General features: G+C 39.8%; 1 protein-coding gene across 1 annotated transcript in view; it reads left to right on the top strand.

The window, feature by feature from the left end:
* The first annotated feature begins 204 nt into the window (after positions 1-204).
* The window catches only part of FSHR (follicle stimulating hormone receptor), a 159,017-nt gene continuing 133,827 nt past the window's right edge, over positions 205-25,394 (top strand). Inside the window, 2 exon segments of the mRNA XM_047745358.1 lie at positions 205-401; positions 403-423. Coding sequence (XP_047601314.1) covers positions 274-401; positions 403-423 — 149 coding nt within the window. The 5' untranslated portion in view covers positions 205-273.

Here is a 25,394-nt window from a genome sequence, read left to right on the forward strand (position 1 = left end):
GTTCTATTTCCTCTCTCCCTTGGGTCAGCGTACAAGAAAGGATAAGGGAGTAGCTTATCTTGCCCTGGAAATCATTAATGACACGCAGGAATTTTGCTCTTTGTCTGGAAGTGACGGGGGGGGGGGGGGGGGGGGGGGGGGGGGGGGGGGAGTCCATAGTGGGTCACATGACCCTGGCAGATCTCTTCTCATAAGGGCGCTGTGTGAAGCTTCTGAAATCTGTGATTTTTCTCTGCAGATGCAGGAAGAAAGCAGGTGGATGGATGAATAAGTATGGCCTTGCTCCTGGTCGCCTTGCTGGCATTCCTGAGCTTAAGCTCAGGATGTCACCATCAGATCTGTCACTGCTCTCACAGGGTTTTTCTCTGCCAAGAGAGCAAAGTGACAGAGATTCCTCCGACCTCCCAGGAATGCCGTTGAACTGTGAGTATCCGAGGCAGCGGGAACAACGGTGGGGCTGGCGTCTGTGTGTTGTATGCTATTACTATTTTCACATTAGGCTGATAACTGTGGACTGAATTATTTCTGCCCTGACCAAGGGCTTGAGTAAAACAGACTCCCCCAGCCTAACACCCCTGCTTGCAGCTCTCCCAGGATCTTAGAAAGATTTTGTCTGAGCAGCTGCCAGGAAAGAGCAGTGTGGAAAGCTCAATCCAAAGGCAAAAAGAAGATATTTGAGTCTTTTCAACACATTTGCTCTTGGGTTCCAAACTGTCTTTGGTAGAACCAGAAAAGTAAAACTAAGAAAACCTAGAAACTTTGAAGACCTGGAATTAGAGGCAGAAAGACAGTCATGATTTAAGTGGCATATACAACGTGTCTCCTAAAGACACTGAATTTCAAGAAGGCACGAGTCACTGTCGCTTTGGAGGCTCCAGCAGATAACTCCTGAACTGAGTTTCTGCTTCCCGGGGAAACAGAGTTAGAGGAGAGGGGAAGGGGTGTGAGAAAGAGAGAGAGAAAAGGAGAGCGGGGAGTGAGCAGGAAAAAATACTGCATCATCTTTCATACAACTGGGAAAATGTGATTCACAACTTTAGAATGTCACTGAACTATTTTAATAGGAAGTCCATAGACTCTGAGAGTAGGACAAGATCTTAGACATCATTTCACTCTATCTCTTCATTTTACAAATGAGGATTCTGGGGTCCAGAGGGTCAAGAGCTTTGTCCAATCTCTTTTGATGAGTCAAGGCACAGCCAAAATGAGAAATCAGGCCTTTTGACTCATAGTCTACTGTTCTTTCCCCCAAACCCTATTCTGACTGTCCAATTTCTACTTTCCCGGAGTACTAGTAGGTTGTTAGGCTCAGAAGTTGTAGATAAACTCAGTCCAAGGATGTTAAAGAGAAGCCACTATTCTGGAAGCCTGTTTCACTCTTGGTTCCATAAAGCTACAGATGACTCTTATTTGACTGCAAAGTATAGTCGTCTATTCAGTTCACAATTACCAACACTATACTCAAACATGGTGGTGCATTTCAGGTTGTCACTCAGGGACAAATGGTCACACACTTGGTTAGTCATGCTTGCTACTTTTTCCCTGGTCATCTCAAGTCCTCAGTTCCTATGCAGAGGCTGCTGCAGGGGCAGAGAAAATAACTAGTCAGCTCTGTGTTTTGGCTACGCTGCTTCCAATGAGACAAATATTCCTGATTATGGGGAGGAACGTGCCTATGCAAAATTTGGTTTATTGGGTCATTACAAACACAGGAGAAGGTCAACACACTTGAGCTCCTATAAGAAGTCACTTGCTCCTAAGCAACTTTGAGTAATTGTTTAACCCTTTCTGAACCTCAAGTTCTTCACTTCTAAATGGTTTTAACACAAGCAGTTTGGTTGGATTATTGCTAATACTAGAAAATATAGCTCCCTCACAAACATACCCATTTCTACCTCTCTACTTCTTCCAATGTTTCTGGATGAGCCTAACAGTGCCAACCAACTGCTACAGCAGACGAACCCTATCACGGCTTAATTTTAGGGTGATACTCATGCATCCCAAACTCCCTTCTGCACTAGACCATCTACTTTCTGACATCTCTTTATCAGAAGAGAGATTTTTTTCATTCTGCATAGAAAACATGAAGAAGGAAAGAAAAGAAGGGAGGAAAGAAAAGAAGAAAATTCATTCCCAAACTCCAAACCTCAGGGAGTATGTGCATATAGTATGGGAGGAACAGGAGTATGGTTTTTGGAAAGTAATTCATACTAAGATATAAATGACTAAAATATATCTCTGTCCAAGAGCACTTTGCAACTGAGAAAGAGATTGTAGGAGAGCGTGTGTTTATCACTCTTGATAAATGCTAGCTCTGGGTGAACCCCTCCCTTCAGTGTATATACTAGGGGACAAAGTTGCATAAAACTAAGGAAGGGAAGAAAGTATTTGCCTGTTATTGGCAAATAACCAACCAAGATAAATGTTGCTTTAGTCGTTAGGTGTAGAAAAATTATTTGAGGGTATTTTTGAGGTTAGTGTGTTCATCACTGTAGAGCAGATAAAATGTCAAGTGAACTAGAACTCAGATGTTGAGTTAGAATGCAAGAACAATAATTTTTAATTTTTGTTTTTAAAAGGATTGGGTGGGGCTTATCTGAAACACCGGCAGAGGAAAGATGAAATGGCTTGTTCAACTACATATTTCTAATTCACCTTGCAGTCTTCTGCATTTGGGTGTTGACTTTAATGATGATCACATCAGGTGGAGGTGGATGGAATAGCTGGGCTTCAATGAGTGCAACAGATTAATCCATCACCAAATCACAGCTTCATAGTCAGATTCACCCAGGAGAAAGCAACGGTTACCTCTTACCATGTACAATTTATCCTATCATTCCATCTACCTTGCAGCACTCTCATTTTATATACATGCCAGCTATCACGAGAGGTTCCTAATTCCCAGCCATCTGCCCATGTTAATATTAACGGCAAAGCAAGAGGAAAGCACCACCAACAGGCAGGTGCATTCCATTTACAAAAGGGACTATACCATTTGCCTGAAACTCTACACAAAATACTTTATTAAAAGTTCACAACAGAACTGCAAGTTTGGTATTATTGCTCCATTTTTCACATGAGACAAACCAAAGAGCCCAAAAGTTCAATAACTCGGACGCTGTCAGCCCTGTGGCTCCTGGACGGCAGAGCTGGAATCCAAACTTGAGCCTGTGCTCGTGTGTCTTCTGTGCTGTGTATAATGAAAGCCTGGGACTCCTTTCATTTGTTCCTCTTCAAACAAAGATGTCCCTTAGATTTGCCCAGAGGTCAGTAGTTTTTTGCTTAAGACCCAGTAATAAATACTTTAGGCTTTATGGGCCATAAGTCTCTGCTGTGACTACTCAACTGTCACAGTTGTAGGAAAGGTGCCAAGGACAAAATGCAACAAGCATGGCTGTTTTCCAGCAAAACCCTATTTTTCCCACTGAAATTTGAATTTTGTATCATGGTCGCATGTCCCAAAATATTCTTCTTTTGATTTTTTTTTTTCATGTAAAAGGTAAGAAATAATCTCAGTTCATGAGCCACAGAAAAACAGAGGGCAGGCCCACTTTGACCCACAGGTTATCAATTATCCATCTCTGATTTAGACGGTAGCTAAAAGTGGCTAAGTCTTACTGGCTTAAGTGGGGTTGAGACAGCCTGAAACAACATGGCACCATAGAGAAAGTACTGAACTAGGTGAGCTAGGGCAGGAATGGAGGGACTTGCAAGGCAATGTTCACAGGGGAGCTTCTTACTGTTTTTGACAAGTCAGAGATACTATAGAATAGTCTTTAGAATCCAAGAGACTGAAGTTTGAACCCAGGCTATGACACTCTTCTTTGCTCTACCACATAGTCTCATGGCTGTGTAATGGAAACTGTAATGTGAGCCTTTCTCAAAGAGTTGCTGTGAGGACTATATGGGACAATGGATATTTAACACCTAGAGCAATGCCTCTTGGGTACTGGTGGTGGTGGTGGTCCTTGCTGTAGTCATCTGTTGAACACTAGGAAAAACAAACAAATGCCAGAGGGCATTCACGATGACCAAATGAATCAGTAGGTATGAGAATGTTTTCAACAACTGATGCAGAGATCTTTGTAACTCTGAGACAGTTTATAATCTCTTACTTAAAAATGATCTCCTCCTTCTCCCAGTGGCTGAAGCACTTACTTTCTATGCACTTATTTTCTGAGTAAGAAAATGTGTTCTTTTAGGCTTTCAATATTTGCCAAGAACTCAGGGAAGTTTCATTCTGACCACAGTCAAAGGAAATTTGATTTCTGACTTACCCTAGAAACTCAGTTTCAATTGGAGGCGGTCAGTCAATCTAGAAAGGACACTTCAATCTTGCTTTATTCTTCCTGGAGTTAACAATTTCTAGGGAGAATGTGAACACCCATTCAAAATCCGAAAATTTAGCTCTAAGTTGCAGCATAGGTACAGCCATCTTTTTCTTAAGCAGGTTCAGCCGACCTCATTACTAAGAGGAGAAAAGGGTCCGCTGGAGGTTCCTTTTGACTCAGGGAGATCAGTGTTGAGATTTTATTATAGACTGCCTGTGTTGACCCCTCTCTTCCTATCAAGTTCTTGTATCTCATTGTAATCTCAAATGACCCGCCTTTACTTTTAATTATCTAATTATAGTTTTTTGTTTTAATTTCTCCCTTTGCCTTTTATTTCTTGTTTTGCTGCTTTGGTTTAGATCACTCACCTTATTCCAGAATCACAGATTACTGTTTAGCTATGAGCTACTTTTGTCTTTCCTTAGTTCTGAGGATGTATCAGCACTGTGTGCCAAAAGGAAGACTTTTTCTGTGCCAATAAAGTTCTGTGATCTTCAAAAGGGAAATGGAGCTTTAGATGTGTGCAAACAAGTTTAATTGTGCATTTTTCCCCTCTGAAAGCAATTCTGGGATTAATATTCTGCAGAACACACTCTAAGAAAGGCTACTCCGAAGGCTGGTCTATCCAACCCCAGCCACCAGAATGAATCCCTTGTCAAGTCTGGAGCTGCAGCCTGGACCTCCTAACTCCCAGTTCAGTGTTCAGTATCAGCTGGAGGCAAGTCTTTGGCTGGGGTTCCAGGGCTTTGTGTCTGAGAAGCTGCTATTTAAGAATGTAGTGTGTTCTCATAAAGAAGATGGTTGTGAGGACTATAGCCATGTGGAAACTAGGTGTTACTTAGACTGAGGTGAAGAAAGGAAAAAGAAAACAATGGATTATAAGACGAGTAAAAACCACTCCTGACTTCTGGATTTGTTGGGTATTAATGGCTCACTCTCTTGATTGCCCATATCCAATCAGTTTTATAAACTCCCTTCCTATTGCTACTACCAATAATTCTTTTTTTTTTTAAGATTTATTTTATTTATTTGAGGACGAGAGAGTGGGCACATGCAAGTGGAGGAAGGGACAGAGGGAGAGGGAGGGAGAGAATCTCAAGAAGACTCCCCGCTGAGTGTGGGGCCCAACGGGGGGCCTGATCTTACAACAAGATCATGACCTGAGCAGAAACCAAGAGTCAGAAGCTCAAATGACTGAGGCACCGAGGGACCCCCATTAGTAATTCTTTCTTTATTTCCAACATCTGTTTGGGCCCTGAACATCTAAAGTCAGGATTATATAATTATGTCCTACTTTATCTCCCTTTAGTCAATTGCTCTCTTCTCTAAACCAGTCTGCACACGGTCATTGAATTTTTCTCCCTAAAATACAATTGCCACCAAGTTATGATTCCCCCATTCAAACTCACTCAATGGCTCATTTTTCTGACTGCTTCTCACTCCTCTCCAACAGGAGCCATCTACTCTGTAAGACTGATGAAGACTCACTCCTAAGCTCAGTTTGTGCATTTCTGCCTCCTTGTGTCTTCATGTCATGCCTCCTGTTTATACTATCCTCAGTTTCTTCTTTCTTGCCTCTTAAAATCCAACCTACTTATGATCACCTTGCTCAAAGGTTGCCTCCTTGATGAAGTCTTCCCTGACCACTTCATCTTTATTTAATCCGAATGCTAGTACAATTCATTTTGCACTTCATCTTACTTTGTCCTTATTTTTTCATGTGTGTCCTATTTCCTCCACTGTAGTGAAAATTTCTTTTGTATTCTTTATTGTGTGATGTATGTTCTGGGCCCTCAATTACATGTAGAACAAATGATACAATAAATCAGGGGGAATTATATCTGTTTATTTGCTCCATTCCTCAGTACTAAGGAAAAGATTCTTATAAAAGATGATTATTGCTCTCCCTGTGGTGAGCTACTATAGGATTTGATAGCTTTCTTATTTTCCTTGCCTTTTTTATGTGCTTGTTTTAGGAAAATGCCTGTATGTCATTCTAGAATCAATTAATTTATTCAGAAAGATACAAAGATCAGGAACAAAGTCTAAGTTAAAAAGTTGAACATTCTGTATTCCAAGCACGTCACTCAATTCTCCTGACATAAGTAATAATACTTGCTTCTCTATACCTAACAAGAATATTGAAAAGATAAGCGACATTGCCTAAACAAAATCACTTTAAACCAGGCAGAAATGTTCAAAGAAATATAATTTTTGCCAATTAAGGTCAGATTCCAGACCCTGAATGTGAGGTTTCCAGATGTGCTTTGATTACTGTAGTTCTATCTGGATATCAAAACCAAACACCCCACTGTGAAGATTACCCCCGGTGGCCCATATCCTGAGACTCTACTGTCTTGTTTAGATATTTCTTTGAAGGAAAAAAACAGCACAGTTTTTTATGTTAATGCATACATAATCCTTTCTCTCAAAACAAAATCTTGTACCTACTTTAGTGAGAAATGGTATATGTATGTCCAACATTTGGAATTTAATTGGGCTGGGGGTAGGGGACGTTTATATTCCCCATGGAGGAACCAGGAAAATGACCAAAGGGGGAACTATATAATGCGGTACCTTGAAAGGGGAAAAGTAGAAATTATATCGCAGGGAAAGAATCCTTTAAAATACAAGATGAACTCTACCCTGAGAATTGGCTGAGAGCTATAATTTACAGAGTCATTATTGGTAATTGAAGAGTAGGGGCTTGAGAGAGCAAAATTCCACTAGCTGGGTGATGATAAAATCCCTTGTTTACCCTAAAGGTGAGAGTTGTCCTTCTTCACCCAAGTCCTCTACCAAAGAAGCCTAGGCTTCAGAAGCAAGATATGCTGGCAGTAAATGGGAAATTCATTTAACTTTTGATTATCCTTCCCCAAAGCCACTAATTGGGTTATCTAGTCACTATGGTTGACTGGCCTATACTTTTATTTTTAAGCTGTTAGATTTAGACTCTCCAATTTAGCTTTATTTAGACTTGACTCTAGCTTATATACCCCACAAGGTCAGCTAGGAAAGAAAGTAATTATTTTTAATTGCTTAGGATCTGATTATAATGAGATCTGGATGTTTGTTATTAATCTGACCTCCCCCCGAAATATCTCAGAGCATGTTTTGTGTGTTCGACCTGAACATGCCATTACCTTGTTCTTTCATACGGAATAGGCCAACTGATCTGAAAAATTTCAAGTGATGTGCAAAAAAAAAAAAAAAAAAAAAAAATAGGAATAAAGTAACCAAACCCTTGCCATAGTTGAACTCAATGATATTTTTAGTCTTAGAAGTAGCTTGAACCCACACTTTCATCCCTTCTCCCAGACCCTTTCAGCAAGAGCTAACACTGAGTCATCACAGAATGCTATGTCAGAAATAGTGGAAAATAAACAGTATTAGACAATGTTGGTATCCCACTAATGCAAAAGTTGATGAATACCTCTAAAATATAGGAACATATACATTTAAGTGACATTTAAGCTACATTTAAGTGACAGAGAGATCAATTAATAGAGGGAATCAGAAAGAAAATTTGTCAGTACATTGGTGGAAGCTTGAAGTAAAGTAATGCCAAAATTTCACTCCATTCTAAAGTGCTTCGATGTGACAAACATCTTCAGGCACCAAACCTCCCAAAGCCGATAAGCTTTTTCTAGGTCTCAGAGTCCAGCAGGCATATACTCCTCAATCCTGTGATTTCAGTTGGGGGATTTAGGGGGGTGGGAGTTGAGCAGGGTTCCTTTAGGCTCAGTAGACAGTTTTGTTTTGAAATCCACACACGAAACCTCATACAGATACTCCTCTCTCTTGTTATTTTCAATTTGGCAAGGGGGTTTAAACAAAGATTTGTGGGAGATCCCATCCCCAGCAATGACTGGAACTCAGTAAATGAGGGTTGACTGGAGGTCACTGAACATTTCATCCACAGTCCTCCCAGAATAAGAAGGGTATGAAAAAGAGAGGCCCCTCATGAGGAAAAGCCAAAGCCTGGAGCACTAGATTCTTCAGGAGTGACCCCAGTTTAAAATATTCTGTCCCTTCTGATAAAGTCTACTAAATTTGGGTTCGGATGATGGATCACATCCCTGGAAGACAGCCTTCCCTCTACTCGTGTGTTCCTTACCATCTTACAATAACAGCTTCTGAACTGGTTTCTGTGCCTTCCATCGGCTGCCCTCCAGCTCCTTGCTCTGAGCTCTTGCTCTCATTTAATTCCTCTGTGGGCTCCAATACACAGTTAGGACAAAAGCCCCAAGTCCTACATTGGACATTAAGGTCTTCCATACTTTGGCCTCAGATTAGCTCTCCTGTCCTCACTCTTATCTTCCATGCCCTTAAATCTTTGCTTCATGCACTACTTTCTGTTCCCAGATAGATATTCTATTCTCCAACCTCAAGTATGTTACTTCAGTATTATTCAGTTTTTGAGACCAAAGTAAAGATGCTCCTTTTTTCATTAAGCTTTCCTTCAATGGCAAATAATTTGATTATCTTTGTACAAGGCACTGTGCTAGGCTCTCAGGAAAAAAAAAAGGATCAACAGGAGAGGCATGGTGCCTGTTCTCATGGAGTTGTTTTAAGAGAAGAACATCCAAGAAATAATAACAATACTGTTTTTCCTCACTTTTACTCACAAAAGTCAAAATCCCTGCTGAGAACCCAGAGTAGTCATTGTCAAACTCAATCATTTCACAACTAACTGCAAGTTGCAATCTGAAATCATAGATTGTGTGAACTGGAAGGAATAGATGCCTAGTAAAAGCCAATAAGAAGGTGCGTGTGTGTTTCGTACCAGAGCCAAGTGAGTGAGAAGTGGGTGTATCTGTCTGTGCCATCTAAATTGGACTCTTCTGACTACCAAGGGTTGGTTTTCAGGAGTCAGGCAGGGCCTCTTCCACAACAGTCTAATCCTTAAAAGGTCAGAAAATCCTTGCTTTATTTTTTCAAGGACAAAACCCAACCTCAATAAAAGAGAATGACAACGAACACCAGCAAATTTATGGTAAGGTTGAGCAGACTGATGTTCAGATATTTAAGTGTGACTAGAAGTTTTCAAGTTGTGCAAATACAAGAGACCGGGTCCTTTGAATTGAGATAGAAAAGAATAATACAGAAGGTGGAAAACAGCACCAAAAGGGAAAACTTAATCTGCACTGTTGTCTTTGCCAACTTTATAATTTTCCCCAACGCGGCTGTGTTCATGAATACTATTATGTGGTTACCAGGAGAGAGGAGGTTAAAAGACTACATCAATCAACAGACTGTGTATGCCAGCTTTCCCCCAAAGAAGCTGAGTGTCGTCTCTGAAATCCAGTAATCATGTAGACTTAGTCTCAACAAACCCAGATGTCTCTTCTGAAAATGACACAACTTAAAAATTTCAACTTCAGCAAAGGGGAATGCTAAGAAGGAATTTTTCAGTGATCCTGAACTTGTAAGCAATTTTCTTTTTGTGTAAATTTCAAACCGTTTTGCATGTCTATGTTAGCTTTAGAATTGAGAAACAAATTGAATGAAAAAGAAGGATCACACCAAAATCAGGTAACACCTGAGCAAGTATCAAGAGTCAGTCCAAAACCTGGCCACCGCCATACACCCACAAAGGCTAATCTCTCTTCAAGGCAGGAGCAAAAGAAACCTTCATTTAATTGGTGTTTGTTTTGTAAGCAAGCTGTGTAGAATTTCTGTAAGTAAATATATTGGGGGTGGGGGAGAGACTGGGAAAACGCAACAAGAAACACCCTTTTAATTTAGAAAACAAACTGAAAAGGCAATGAAAGCAAATATGGTGAAGAGCAAAGAGGTCAGCTGAAATTCTACATATAGTAGCAAAACTGCTTATCAGGACCCTGATTGTGAAAATCTGTTGAGCGCCTTCAGTAAGAACATACAGTCTTGGAATGGCATCTCATTCTTCCAAACAAATACTAGAGACAAGAGAAAAAAGAACAAACAGTTATGATAGGCAGATAAGAAAACTACAAAATAGCTCTGGAGAAAATTACAAAGTAGCTCTGGAAGCAGAGCTCTCCGGTGAGATTGAGGGCGGGGGGAGGCGGGGGTAGGGAGCAAGAACAGCAAAGGAAGCAGGAAGGAACAACGGAAGGAAGGAGGGAAAGCGTGGGAAGGTGGGGAGGGTAGAAGGGAGAGAAGGATGAAGGGAGGGAGGAAGGAAGAAAGGGAAAGAAACAAATGGCTGGGCTATTAAGTTGGGAAATTGCTGAGTCCGTATGTAAATCTTGCCTCTTGGATTAGTCAAATTCCCTGGGTAACATTTTCCCAAGCTTCTACCCAAAGGGTGAAGGCCTATGCCAGCATTCTGGTAGCTGAAGCAAAGGGCTAGGGCCTCAGCCGTCATCAGTATTATCTGGTGTCCTCCAGTCCAGAAACTATCCGTCCTACTCTCTTTAAAGAAGAGCCCTTTGCTGTTTTGCTCTAGTGGAAAGAAGCACTTGCCTGACTACTGCCAGTGGGAAGCATGGCTGCCTCTTCATCTCTCTACCAGTCCTCTCTATTTTAGCCACCCGACCCTGTTTCCTCCCCACTCCTACTTCCAGGGATGCTAATGCCTCCAATTCCTGAGTGTTTTAGGGACCTGCAGGGTGAATCACATCTGTTTAGGATTCCATTTCCTAGAGTCTGCCAAGTCAGTACTTCTCAAACTTTAATGTGGAAGCAAATCAGAAGGATGTATTGGGAAAATTCAGATCCTGGTTCAGGAAGGCTGGGGTGGGTCCTGATGTCTTACCAGCTCCCAGGAGGCTTTGCGGCTTTATAAAAACCCCTTTAAAAACAATGGCTATCTTCTCAGTGGGATTTCAAGAGGAAACAGACATTTAGTATTTGTTTACTATGTCATCTTTTCTCAGGAATCTCCACTCATTATTCAACCCACTGAATCTGGTTCTCTTCCCATTGGAACCACTGAAAATTTCCTTGTCATAGGTACCAGTAAACTTCTCTTTATTTCTGTATGTTTTATACTGTGGTTATATCTTTTTTCAAATAAAAAATAAATATTTGAGTATAAGAGGAATGTCATGCAATTCAGGTTCCAGAAGTAATCAATGGTCACTCCCCTAGCCACATGTCACATGCCTCTCGGGAACACTCCACACATGTGAGCATCCTCTTGCTTGAAACAGTTTTCTCCTTGAACTTCCAGCTTCTGTGACACCACACTAGCCTCCTCTTACATCTCATGCCAGACCTGGATCAGTGCTGAGTTCTTCACTGCTACCCCGTCTTTCAATGTTGAAGTTCCCCAGACCTCATCTGGACACTCTTCTCTTGTTCACCTGTACTCTCTGCAGGGATATATCATCCAGTCCATGGTTTTAAATATCACCTCACCTACTATATATATATATATATAGATATATATATTATATATATATATATATATAGAGGTCAGGAACAGCATATATATATGCGTGTCCTGACCTCTTCATTAACCAGCTGAAACCTTGACATCTCCACTTGGATCTCTTACTGGCATTTCAAAACCAAACAAGTAGAAAATAGTACAATTAATCACCCTCCCCTAAAACTGCTTCAGAATCTCCTCTGGCAAGCTTCATCATCTACAGAAATGCACATATCACCAACCCCCCACACACCCAAATCCAGTCTGACAGCAAGTGCTAGAGATCTGACCCCTAAAATACAGCATAAACGTCTCTACTTCTGATCTTCCCTACTACCACTATAGCTCAAACCATCATTGTCTCTTGCCTATTAGAACTATTAGAATAGTCTCAACCTCTTCTACCTCCTGGTTCCCCTTAAAGCTACAATCCAGCCTCACACAGCAGCTAGATAAAGTTTTAAAGAGTACGACATACGATTACTTAGAATTGCACTTGGAATAAAATTTATTCAGCTTGTGTTTCATGTTATCTCCTATGCCAGGCAATGTTCTAGGTGTGAGAGAGCCAATATTGAGTAAAACAAACAAAATCCCTTCTTTGTTGGAGCTTCTGTGCTTTGCCATGGCTACAAGACACTCCATGATCCAACCTCTACCTGTCTTTCCACAGGCATAGTGCATATCATGTGCCACTTGCCTATCTTCACTAATCTTAACCACCCCGGGCACCATTCTACTCTTCCAATACACCAAGCTCTTTCCCACCTGAAGTTTTGTTGGTGTGTGTGTGTGTTTTTTTTTCATTTGCATTTCATTGTCTATAATGTCTTTTTCCCCCCCTCATTGACTTTCATCTTTCCAGCATCTTCCAAAATGCTACCTCCTTAGAGAGGTCTTCCTTGACCACTCTGCTAATAGTAGCAATCCTCTAGCATTGTACATTTTTCTTTCATAAGGTTCCATAAGGTTACTGCAATTTGATGTTTAAATGTTTTGTACTTAGCTATTTTTTCACCTACTAGAAAGCAGAAGAAAAGTTTCATGATGGCAAGGATTCCAGGATGTAGAATATTCCTGGTACAGAGTAGATGCTCAATACACACATGAATGAATCAGGGTACCTGAATGGCTCAGTCAGTTAAGTGACTGACTCTTGATTTTGGCTCAGGTCATGATCTCAAGGTCCTGGCATCAAGCCCCATGTCTGGCTCCATGCTCAGGAGGGAGTCTGCTTGAGATTCTCTCTCTCTCTCTATCTCTGTCTCCACCCCTCCCTGCTCAAGCTTGTGCTATCTCTCTCTAAAAAAAATAACCCCCCCCCAAAAAAATACATACATGAAGGAATAAATGACAGTCCCTTCAAGCAAGTACAAACTAGAAGGAAATACCAAATTTAACAAACATCTAGGAAGTCCTACTATATCAGCACCCTGTTTATTTCTCCTAATACCTCACCTAACAGTCTTGTACTATAGCTATCACTGTTCCCATTTTGGAAATAAAGAAAAATGTAACTGAAAAACTAATCCAAACTTATTTAGCCCCTCAGTGTCAGAAATGAAATTAATATTCCTAATAAACCTAATTTAAAGATGCCCAGTCTTTGTACTAACCATGAAAAAGACAAAGAGGACCCCCTGTGCTCTGAATCTCTAAAGCAAAAACAATCTAAATACTGTATCTCCATGTAAATATGTACAATTCTGGAGTTATCCATCACGTAAAATTTACATATTATCTTACATATTATCTTGTCTCTCAAATATAGTAAGCTCTCTGAGGGCCAAGAGTCCATCCCTCTCCTGCAGCCATCCAGGGCAGGGTACTCAGTAACTACTCAATTGGGAGGACACACACAGACAGAAGATGAATGAGCAAGGTCATGAATAAACAGAGGACTGGAAAGTAAATGTCAATGGTCATTTCCACTGATAAATTGCAAAATAACAAGAAGTTGTCTAATAACGTTCAAGACCCATTTGAGCTGTTTGTGTGCCTGTGGGAGAGGTGATTGGTGGGGCTAACTCCACTCCCTGTTGCCCCTTACACATTTCCTATGAAGACAGTCCCTTAGAAATAATTAACTGTCAGCAGGTGGAGAAGCTCGTCTTCTGAAGGTGTAAAGGTTTAAAAAAAAAGTGAATGCTATGTGAAAATGGAGTGTTGGATGAAGGCTTGGAGAGCTCTGTAGATACTCCCTAAATTGTCTTCATGCAATGTTAATGAACCTTGCTGATGATGTTACAAAAGCTCCACAGAGTTTAAAAAAAAAAATCCTTAGTGATCTCTTATGACCTCACAGCCTCTTTTCTAAGATTTCTTAGAGATTTGAGGAACTGTACCTCTCTTGTCTCATCTTGGATGTGGTTTGAAGTCTGACCCACCTTGCTCTAACTAGTCCACCTCTTACATAATATGATTTGAGAAGCACCAAAATGGCTCAGTTCACCCAAAATATCTCCCCTGCTACTTGTTGTAATGCCACCATTAATAAAGTAATTCTGGGAGCCTTCAAAATTGTCTTAATTTCTAAGACTCTGCAGTTAAAATACGAAACCCTCTTGGAAGAGAAGTATCTTAAGCTTTTGAAGACTAGTCCTTTGCTGCAGCACTTTTCAAAATATATTCCTCATAACCCTACTTTTTTAAGACACTCAAGAAAAAGCAAACTTTAAAAAGTCTTCCATAACCTTAGGCTTGGCAAAACTACATGCTTTATCCCCATTCTAAAGATTCACAATGTACATATTAAAGGCTCTCAGAAGCATTCCAATTTTATGTAACCCGTAAGCGTTCTATAGAATACACTTTAGAAAACTGATTTAGTGAGGTGTAGCTAACTAAGATTACGATTTGGCAAATGGGCCTCCATATATGCCCAGAGGAGCTGGAGTGTTGAGCAAGTCAGCATATACAACACAATATAGGCACCAAAAACTATTTCCCCTCTTTTTAAAAGTCTATATCTGTCAATTCTTCACCTGTGCAAATCTGTTTTGCTCTTCAAATCAGAGAACTTTTACGCTAAATGAACTTTAGAGAGCATACGCTTCCTCTCTCTCCTTGCTTTAGGAATGAAAAATGAGGCCAAGCCAGATGAAATGAGTTGCCTAAGGTCGTGTGGGTGATTAAAGCTATTGCCTAGCCTCTGTTTCCAAAGCCAAAAACCTAAACCCACAATTTACAAATTTCTATGTCTGGATTCCTTATAAAACCTACCTTTCTACTCCCACAAAGAACAGACAATCCTCCACTACCACCTGCGCCTCTCCTTACACTCCGGGGAACACCTTCCAGATTTTATGAGCATTAGAATTCTACTGTTATTTTCCTTTGACCTTCACCTGCTTTTGAAAAACACCATTATTAAGATAGAACACAAGCACACAAGTCATTCAAAGAATACATTTTGGTGGTTTTTAGTATATTCACAAGTCATTCGAAGTTATTCAAAGAATACATTTTGGTGGTTTTTAGTATATTCACAGGCATGTGCAACTATCACCATAGTCAATTTCAGAACATTTTTATTACCTCAAAGAAAATCCTTTATCCTTCAGCTAGCACTCTCCTCCCTACCCTCTTCCACCCAGACCTGAGCAACCACTAATCAGCTTTCAGTCTCTAAATTTCTCTACTATGGACTTTCTTCTGGATGGAATTATATGAGGTTTTATATTATATATAATTATATGAGGTTTTATATGGGGTTTTTGTGACCAGTTTCTTTCACTTCACATACTATTTCATGATTCATTCAAGTTGTAATAGGTGTCAATATTCATATTGTCATATTCATAACAATATTGTTATGGCTCAAAATATTCCTTTGCATAGATGTATCACATTTTGTTTGAGCATTTGTCTGTTGATGGACATTTTGATTATTCACCTTATGGCTATTATAAATAATGCTACACTGTTATCCTCATAAAATATTCCTCTTTATGTCTACCAACATTTTTTGTCTGTTTTAAAATCTCCTACCTGATATTTGGATAGCCACTCCAGCTCTCCTGTGGCTGTTTTTACAAGATATGTCTCTTCTAATATTTTTATTTTCAATCTATTTTTGTCCTTGAATATAATGTGTCCTTTGAATAGTTGGATCATGTTTTTTATATCCTATTTGACAATCTGCATCTCATAATTAGGTTAATTCATTTGTATTTAATATTATTGATAAGGTTGAATTTACATCTGCCTTTTGACTTTTTGTTTTCTATATGTCTTTTTTGTTCCTCTATTCGTCTTTTACAACTGTCTTTCATATTAAGTGGATCTTTTCCAAGAAGCCTATTCATTTCTTTAATGATCTCTTTCACTATGTTTTTGAGATTTTTTTTTAAACAGTTGTTCTTATCAGAATCAGCTTTGGGTTTATACTAGATTAATTCCAGAGTAAGAGTAAGAATGAGAGAGAGAATGTCACACCTATAAAGCTCTATTCCTATCAGTTAAAAGCAAAAAAGAAAAAAATATGTAATTATGGAATCTTTGATCATAACATAATTACATTTACTAGTGCTTTGTTTGTGTGGATTTGAATTACCATCTGGGATCACCTGCTTCAGCCTGAATCAGTTCCTTTACTAGTTCTTCTAAGGCAGGTCTGCTACCAACAAATTCTCTCAGTTTTTACTTATCTTGGAAAATATTTTGCCTTCATTTTCGCAAGATAGCTTTTCTAGATGTAGCACTCTTAGTTCACAGGTTCGCTTCCTCTGAGTACTTCAAACGTGATATCCCACAATCGCAGGCCTCCATGAAGAGTGAACTGCTAGTTTTATTGAGGTTCTGTTGCAAATAATGGCACTTTTTCTTGTGTTTTTAAGATTTTTCTCATTTTCTTTGACTTTAAGCATGTTTACTATAATATATCTGTTTACAGGTCTTGGTGTGTATATCCTATTGGAGTTTATTGAGCTTACCAACTGTAGGATATTGTTTTTCAAAATATTTGGGAAGTTCTCACCATTACTTCTTTAAATATTTTTTCTTCTTCTTCTCTCTCTCTCCTCTTCTGTACACATATTACACACATATTGGTGTCCCTTCTTTTGGCTCCTGTTTCTCTAAGGCTCTCTTCATTTTTCTTTATTCTTCTTTCTCTCTGTTCTTTGGCTTGAGTTATCTCATTGATCTATTTTTTTCTAATTCTTCTGCAGATTTAAATCTACTGTGGAGACCCTCCAATTCTTTAACGAAATTTCAACTTTACTGCTGAACTGTAAAATTCATATACTTTTAAATAGTTTTTCTTTATTAATATTCTCAATTTGGTGCAATATTGTCATTGTACTTTATTGCTTTAATCATGCTTTTACTTTTTTGAACATATTTACAATAGTCATAAATGTTATCTTTTTCTGTTAAATTTGGCTATCTTGTTACTCTCAGAGTCAATTTTTGTTACTTACCTTATTTTCCACTATAAGGTCATACTTCCTTATTTCTTTCTATGCCTCATAATTTGGGGCTGGAAAGTTGATATTTTTTAATCTTTTTTTAAAAGATTTTACTTATTTATTCATGAGCGACAGAGAGAAAGGCAGAGGGAGAAACAGGCTCCCCAAGGAGCATGGAGTTTGATGTGGGACTTAATCCGAGGACACTAGGGTCATGACCTGAGCCAAAGGCAGACTCTTTATTTTTTCTTTTTAAGATGTTATTTATTTATTTGACAGACAGAGATCACAAGTAGGCAGAGAGGCAGGCAGAGAGAGAGGAGGAAGCAGGCTCCCCGCTGAGCAGAGAGCCTGATGTGGGGCTCGATCCTAGGACCCTGGGATCATGACCTGAGCCAAAGGTAGAGGCTTTAACCCACTGAGCCACCCAGGGACCCCCGAAGGCAGACTCTTAACCATCTGAGCCACCCAGGTGCTTGAAAGTTGGTGTCTTAGAAAAGATATTATAGCAATCTGGGTACTGATTCTCCATGATTTGCTATTTGTTTACTTAGTGACTGGCTGGGTTATTTTAGTCAAAGACTATAGTGTTCTTAGGGAGATACAGAGCTGCATACACCCACAGTCATCCTGGGAGGAAAGTGGTACTGGGAGGGCTCTCTTTCACTTTTTCCTGACCACACCAAGATGTTAATCTGTATTACTTGCAGACAATGTTAGAATTCTCAGCAATCCCCTGGAGACCTAAATTTCTTTACAGACTAATCAAATTGCGGCTCCTTCTAAGAAATAATTTCTGAGGTCAGTGTTTGATATTTGTTCTGACTCTGAGAGGGCTTCTTCCAGCTGTCTTATTTTCCTAGTTCTTTCCTGCAAACTAGCCAGCCTATATTAGATACTTATTAGATCCATGAATCTCCCAATCGCCTTTTACCACACCTCTACTGGTTTTAAGAATGCTCTTAGGCTTAAACTTTTCCATGCTCTGTTGCAAATGAAGTCCTTTCCCTTGGGAAGAGGATACCAGATATCTGTTTTGTAGACCACTTTCCCTCTACCTCCCTAGACAAAATCTCAGTCCCAGCACTGGAAACAGGAGTGGATTCAAAGGCAACTTCTCTCTGAGATCCTCCTTCTAGGAGTTAAGCACTTAGTGAAAGGTAGGGTAGCCACCGAAAATCCTCTCAGTTTGATTCTTCGGCCATGGAAGCACCACCTCATGTGCCAGGCAGGAGCTACTGGGGCCCCAGATTCTCAGCAGGCTACACCCAAGAGACAGCCTCTGATGCATAAGTGTGGTTTGACAAGGGGAAAAAAGCCCCACTTCCTAACTGCATTTGCTCAGGACGGAGCCTCAGCAACAGGCACCTGGAGGTGAATAAGATAAGCTGAAGTCCTGCTCCTCTGGGGAAGAGGATCCTCCAAGTGGAGCAGGAGGGAGAAGGAAACCATGTTCTTGGTTGCTACAGTCTGGAGTAGAGTCTCTAGCTTTCTGAGATGGGAGAGGAGAGAGAAACAATGATTTTGGTTTAAATGCTACAGACTCTTGCCTTTTTCATAGGTTTTCTCAAATAGATGTTTCCTTCTTTGCTCTTTGCCCTTAGGAGCATTTTCAAAGGCTTTGAATAGTTTTTGTTGTTGTTATTTTCCTTTGTTTTTATAATTTTCACCAGTTTCGCTACAGAGCAGGTCAGCATAGCTCCTCGCACTGTCATGCTCAAAGTCTATCTCACCACTGTGTTCTTGATCAGACAACACAGAGGGAGAGTAGGTTGTTGGAGAAAGCAAAAAAGCAGTCTGGTACCCAGGACAATAATTTCTGAGGTTCTTTGTGTGCCCTTGAACAAAGGGAACACTTGGACAAGCCAGGAGGAAAGAAATGTTATCGCAGCTAAAGTTTTTCATCCTATTTTTTACTTTAATGTGTTCCATGTACATTATTAGTTTTAAATAATCCAGTACACATGTCCTAAATATTGGTCTGGTGAATGGTAATGGCTGTATCACCTGAAAAGTAAGGCCACTAACAACTGCTCTTCCTATCGGCCTCACAGTTTCTTAAAAACCATGATACAGTTTGCAAAACAGGTGGAAATAGTTAGAACTGAAAGGGTGCTTTCCAGGTCTGCTTCAGTTTGTTAGATCACAGGAAAGAATAGATTTATTTTCTCCTGAACAGAATAGAGATAAAATGACCTTCTCCCTGTGTATTTACAGTCCTACCATTTGACTTAAGTATTTTCAGCAACAGAGAGTGTGCAGTGGTACTGAATGGAAAACAAGCCAAGAAAGTATCAAAACCCTGAGTTCAGCATCTTCACAGAAAAATCATTGAGACCCTATACCAAACAGTACATCATGCACAACCTGCTCCTCCAGCAACACACCTTTACTGAACACTTACTGTGTATACAGCCATTTGCTGGGATAGAAGAGCCAAAGATATAGCCCTGACCCATGAACTCTTAATGTAGCTGAAGAGAGTAAACACACACACATACACATTCACAGGAAAAGAGAAGGCTTTTCAGTTTATCATGTGATGATATAAGGAGAGAATAAATGAAACAAAATTTGAGCACTGCGTACATTCTTTGAAGGGACAAATCCCTATGCTTGAGATTAAATATAGAGCACTTCCTCAGAAAGGTGACACTGGAGCTAGATATTTTTTAAAAAGCTTTAAGTAGGGCGCCTGGGTGGCTCAGTGGGTTAAGCCGCTGCCTTTGACTCAGGTCATGATCTCAGGGTCCTGGGATCGAGTCCCGCGTCGGGCTCTCTGCTCGGCAGGGAGCCTGCTTCCCTCTCTCTCTCTCTGCCTGCCTCTGTCTACTGTGATCTCTCTCTGTCAAATAAATAAATAAAATCTTAAAAAAAAAAAGATTTAAGTATACGGTACACTAAAGGAGATGCATGGTAAGCAGGAAGAACACATGGAGAGCTAGGCACAGAGCAGCAAATCAAAGAAAGCGTTTCTTCTCCTGAAGGAAATAGTATTGCTGCTAAATCAATTTCATCGCTAGAAATGTGCCAAGTATACACTCAGGTGAGGGTGGGGGAAATTGGAGCATTTCCATTCCAGATGTTCAAGGTCAAGAAATACTGTCTAACAGGAAGAAAATGAAGTTCCCTTTTAACAATCTGTGGAAGTTTTGGTAAAAAAGTATAGTTCATAGAAACTGATTGGGTTGTGATAAAAGTTTTCAGAAATCTCCATAACTGAATGTAGAACAGATTAGATCCTGCCTTAGTCTGTAGTTAAGAAATACAAATTACTTAAGTCACTTGAAGTCTCTTCAAACAGAATTAGTTTTTTATTCATTTATTCGTTTCAAGTGCCTGAAGTGGGGAACAACTGAGATCCTATCATGCCTGGAAGATCTTTGGATCTAAAGCCACAAGTATCTAAAATAAATAATTCCTTCAGAGACACTTATTTAAACATTAGGTTAATTTATTTTTTTACGCAGTAAGCAAATTGGCTTCAATTAGATCTAGACAATTTTTCCTAGAATTAAGCTGAAACTACCATTTCGTTTGTCAATCCCCAAGTTAAAAAAGAAAAAAGATAAAATGAATGAACAATGTTAGAAAGATAAACTCAAAGATATTTCAGATATCCTGCCTCCCCATTTACGGTACTTTTCTAACTCTGCCTTCAAGACAGGCAGTCAAAATCAGCTACTGATCCGTAACCCATCTAATTCTGTCTTTGTCTTACCCTAAGTTATCTCCCTTCCAATAATCATTATGGTCTCAGTGACGCTCCAGGGAAAATCAATTCCTTCTGACTAAATAGAAAAACCCAGTCTTTGTTTATTTCACTGTTGTTTGAGCCCTGCAACAGCCACCCTCTTGTTTTCAGCAAAGTTGAGTAATTTGTCTGTTACCCCCCTCCAGGGAAGATTTGTCACCCTTTAGGAACCGCCCCCCACCCTTGAGTAGGAATAATTAGAACCACTTAGATATCAGAACTGCATTTCCCAGCAAATGGAATTGGCTAAATGTTGGTTATTTCAAGATTGTTTAAAGGAAAAGTCCTTTAAACCCCTAAAGGGGTAGAGTCTTTCTTATTTTCTCTCCTCTAAGAAAGATGTGAAGCTACAGAAGGCATTCATATTTGTAAAACCCTCAAAAAACAAGGATTCCCATGACTTGTTTCTGACTTAGTTTTGGCAAGTATTATGGATGACTTAGACCTCAGGAGATATTGTTGAATAAATGAAATGAATGAGTTGCACTAAATTCAATTGACAAGATGAACTCAATCGGATTAGATCACATTGGAATGAACTGAAATGAGCTTCTCTGGACTGACAGAGTAGCTATCATGAAAGTAAAGGAAGGTCAAGCTGTCCCAATCGCCAGCTAATCAAAGCCAGAACTTGGAATGATCAGGAGTCCTCCTGGCTTTTGAGAAGAATGAAGTTAAATGATTTGGCAAAGACAATAGCAAAGTGGGAGACACCGGAGACTCCAGACATAATAACCATATTCTCAAATAATTGGGCTTACAGTATTGAGTACCTACTATGTGCTCCATGTGTTTCCCTGTATTATCTCATTTATTCCTCAGGGTAACCAGGTAGGCCAGACCCTAATATTATCTGCATTTGCAGATAAAGCAACTAGGAATAAAACAATTAAGCAACTTGCCCAAGTAGCACATCCAGGATTGGATCCCAGAAGCAAGACCCCAAGACTCTTAATCATTTCAAGACATCATGGGGAGTAGAGGAAGAGAATTTATAATATAGTCTAAATAAAAACTTTTAAAAAGGAAATACCATTTTAAGAAAATGGAGAAAGAGAAGAAAGGACGATTATTTCTTCTCTTAAGGACTTGAAGTTACATACCTGTTCAAATCTCCTTCTTTAAAGCTTTTAAAAAACCAAATTTCACATCTCTTGGGTCACCTGAAGTTAGACCTTGGTATTTATGTCAGATACATTGTACAGAGCCTTGTAGGTATGTCAAGGTTCTAATTTCTGGGAATGCCATAAAATGAAGCCTTCTTAAAAATAGCACATAATTTCATATTCATATTTTTCTATCGTTTATATTCCAAAACATAGCCCCATAATGTTGAAAATGTTCAACGTGAGTATCTGGGTGGGTCAGTTGTGTAATCAACTGCCTTTGGCCCAGTCATGATCCTGGAGTCCTGAGATCAAGCCCACATTGAGCTCCCTGCTCTGCAAGGAGTGAGCTTCTCCTTCGGCCCCTTCCCCCTCTCATGTTCTCTCTCTCTCTCTCTCTCTCTCTCTCTCTCTCTCTACCTCTCTCTCTCAAATAAATAAATAAAATCTTAAAAAAGAAAAGAAAAAAGAAAATATTCAACTAATACCTTAGGACTCAGAGACCCTAGTCAATATTGGACGCCATGCTCTGCCCTCACCTCCAGATGGACCAGGAACCCTGACATGGCATTATCTCCCTGCCCTGGATACCAAAGTCCTATTCACCTCTGAATTTTCTGTGAAGAATAACCAAATGCCTCTGCTGAGCCTGACACAGAGATATTCTAATCAACCTATTAGAATGAGAACTGCCCAAGTGATAATAATTATTCACTTCTCTAGTTCTGACCATCTAAGCTCTTTAGATCCCGAACAAACAGAACTCGTTACATATGGTTTTGTAGGCCACTTTGCAGTCTCTGCTCACTAAGAATCAGATGGGAATCAAGTCATCAGGGATAGCTATAGATGCAGAGAGGCAAATGGTGACTCAGAATCCTCAGATGTGAATGATGGATTTGCTGTGAGGTATGAGGCAGAGGCCAAAAAATAATGCCCAGGTCTAGCATTTACAATCAAGTGGACAGCAGTGTCATATACTGAGTTATGTGAGGAGCAGACTGGCAGAGGATGGGGAGGGTAAAAACAAAAGTAAAGTGTGGGACATGAATTTGACCTGAGTTTGAAACACATGAGTGAAGAAGCAAACAGATGAATTTTCTAGAAGATTTAGGTGCTTTAACCACCATGTGGGATGAGAACATGAAATTAGGATTGTCCTGTGATGTTCTTAATGAATCCAAGCTATTTTCTAGTAATTTTTAGTTTTGTTTCTCTGTTTATTTGTAAACACCTCACCAACTATAAATTGCCAATCCTAGAAGAAATTACTACTGTAATTAATGTTTTCTGGTCTATAGTTTCTAGAATCTGTTTTCCATCTTTCTGAAAAAGAAATGGATCATTACTTGTTACTCTCCAGTATTCTGATAGCACTCCTGTTTGTAATTCTTCAAAGATCAGGAGTTGCCTCTTGATTTACCTAAGTCCTTCCAGAGCCTTGAGATACCACCCTTCTCTGTCAGGAAGTAGAAATTCAACTGAAGCAGCTCGCTCTTCCCTCTCTCTCCTCTCATATACTGAACTTCACTTCCAATACGACAAAAGACAGTTCAACACTCTCCAGGACTGTTCTCCAGGATTAAGAAGGGAGAGGTCAAATAGGAATCAGTTACTCCTGTGTTCTCTTGTTATCTCTGAGAGTTATAGTAGCAGCAGGTTGATTGGTAGCTCTTGTCCTGAATGCGGATGAAGAGTCTTCTTTGTAGGTCTTAGTATTTACCCCAAGCCCCAACATACTCTAGGATTTAGGTTCCTGTCATTCTTTCATCTTTACTTGTGATTTTGGCCTCCTTTCCTTTGTATGGTATAACCTTTAGTGTAATGTTTTTCAAGATGTTTTCTCAGCCATTGTTCCATCTGTCCATGTGTGTGTGTTTAAGATCCTCTATAAATACTTTTAATTCTATTATTATTGCTTAATAAAATGTTTCTATTCATTCATTTAACAAGTATCTTTTGAGCATGCACTGAACTAGTGACTGTGAAGGACAAAAAGACTAACCAGACACAGATCTGAGTTTAAGAAGTTAACACACCAGCATGGGAGTAAGTCATGTATAAATCATAGATGACATAAGAGATAGAAGTCTTGTGGGAATTCAGAGAAGGAAGATACTACAGGCAGCATTTGTGGATGACATGGTGGATCAGAGAAGAAAAGTTTCATGGAGTGGATGGCAGTAGACCTACACCTTGAATAATTTACAAAAGGGAAGGTGGTGTGTGTGTGTGTGTGTGTGTGTGTGTGTGCGCGTGTGCTGGCCTTTGCTGAGGAGAAGCAGGGTATTTCAGAAGTAGGAAAGAGAACATTATTGAAAATCAGTCTTTAATTAACACCGAAAATGTATGTACTTATTCCATTCCATTTCTTATTCCTTCTTTTTTTTTCCCACCATGCACATTTCTTGCAATTCCTTATCTATATTGTCTTAAATGCTCATATATTTCAATTATTTTTGCCACCTTAGGACTCTTTTTCACCCAAGATCATTACTTTCCACCTTTCCCTACCTCTCTTTGAGTTTACCCAGAACACCCTTGGTTGCTCACCGTTTACCTGCCAGTTTGACAGAGGTAGACAATCTCTCTCTCTGGTGAATACAGGAAGCAGAGGTAAAGGATGAATACCTCCCTTGGGGGCAGGCTTGCAGGCCATCCCTGTAACCCTGTAACCCTCAAGTTCCACCTCCTGAGAGGCATATCATAGGACAAAGAAACCATAAAGTAGTAGAATGACCCCAAGGCTTGGAGGGAGGAGGCCTGGGTTCTGGTTCTAATCCCCAACACATCATTATATAACCCAGGAAAATCATTTAACATTTCTGGGCCTCAGTTTACTCCTTTATAAATAACTAAACCCAGTGATTGCCAAAGTCATAAACATATACACTAAATAGAAAGAAAACTTGACCCCTGGGAATGAACTGTGACTGAGTTTGTTCAACCATTTAATAACAAACCAGCTTCATGTCTGGTTCACTGTGCTCCGCAGACTGCTGCTTCCATGACCCTTTACAGCTTTGTCATTTGTGAGTCTAGGAATCTCACATGCATAGTGAAAATCTTGCCCCCTCCCTTTTTTTTTTCTAAGCCACTTTCTTCTAGCTTGTGATGATTAAGTGGCAGCAGGAATAAGCTAAAGGGCCAGGATCTTTTTATTGACAATTTGTCCTTTAGACCCTGCCCCAGGAGGAGAGGTAGCAGAGGTTAACAGGCTCACCAGCCACCTGCAGTTTTCTAGTCTGTAGGTCTCTGAGCAGCTGATATTTTGTCCACACCACTAGAGCTAGTGGCAAGATTGGGAGTAAGGGCCAGTGTGATTGTTTCTGGCTTTCTTTGTCTAAGTCTAATATTCAAAACCCAACAGTCCTACAAATTTGAGGCAGTAGATGACCTTAAATACCTCAAGTAACTGAATATCATTTCCTG

This window comes from Lutra lutra, chromosome 9, assembly GCF_902655055.1.
Source record: "Lutra lutra chromosome 9, mLutLut1.2, whole genome shotgun sequence".
In the NCBI taxonomy this organism is placed as follows: Eukaryota; Metazoa; Chordata; class Mammalia; order Carnivora; family Mustelidae; genus Lutra; species Lutra lutra.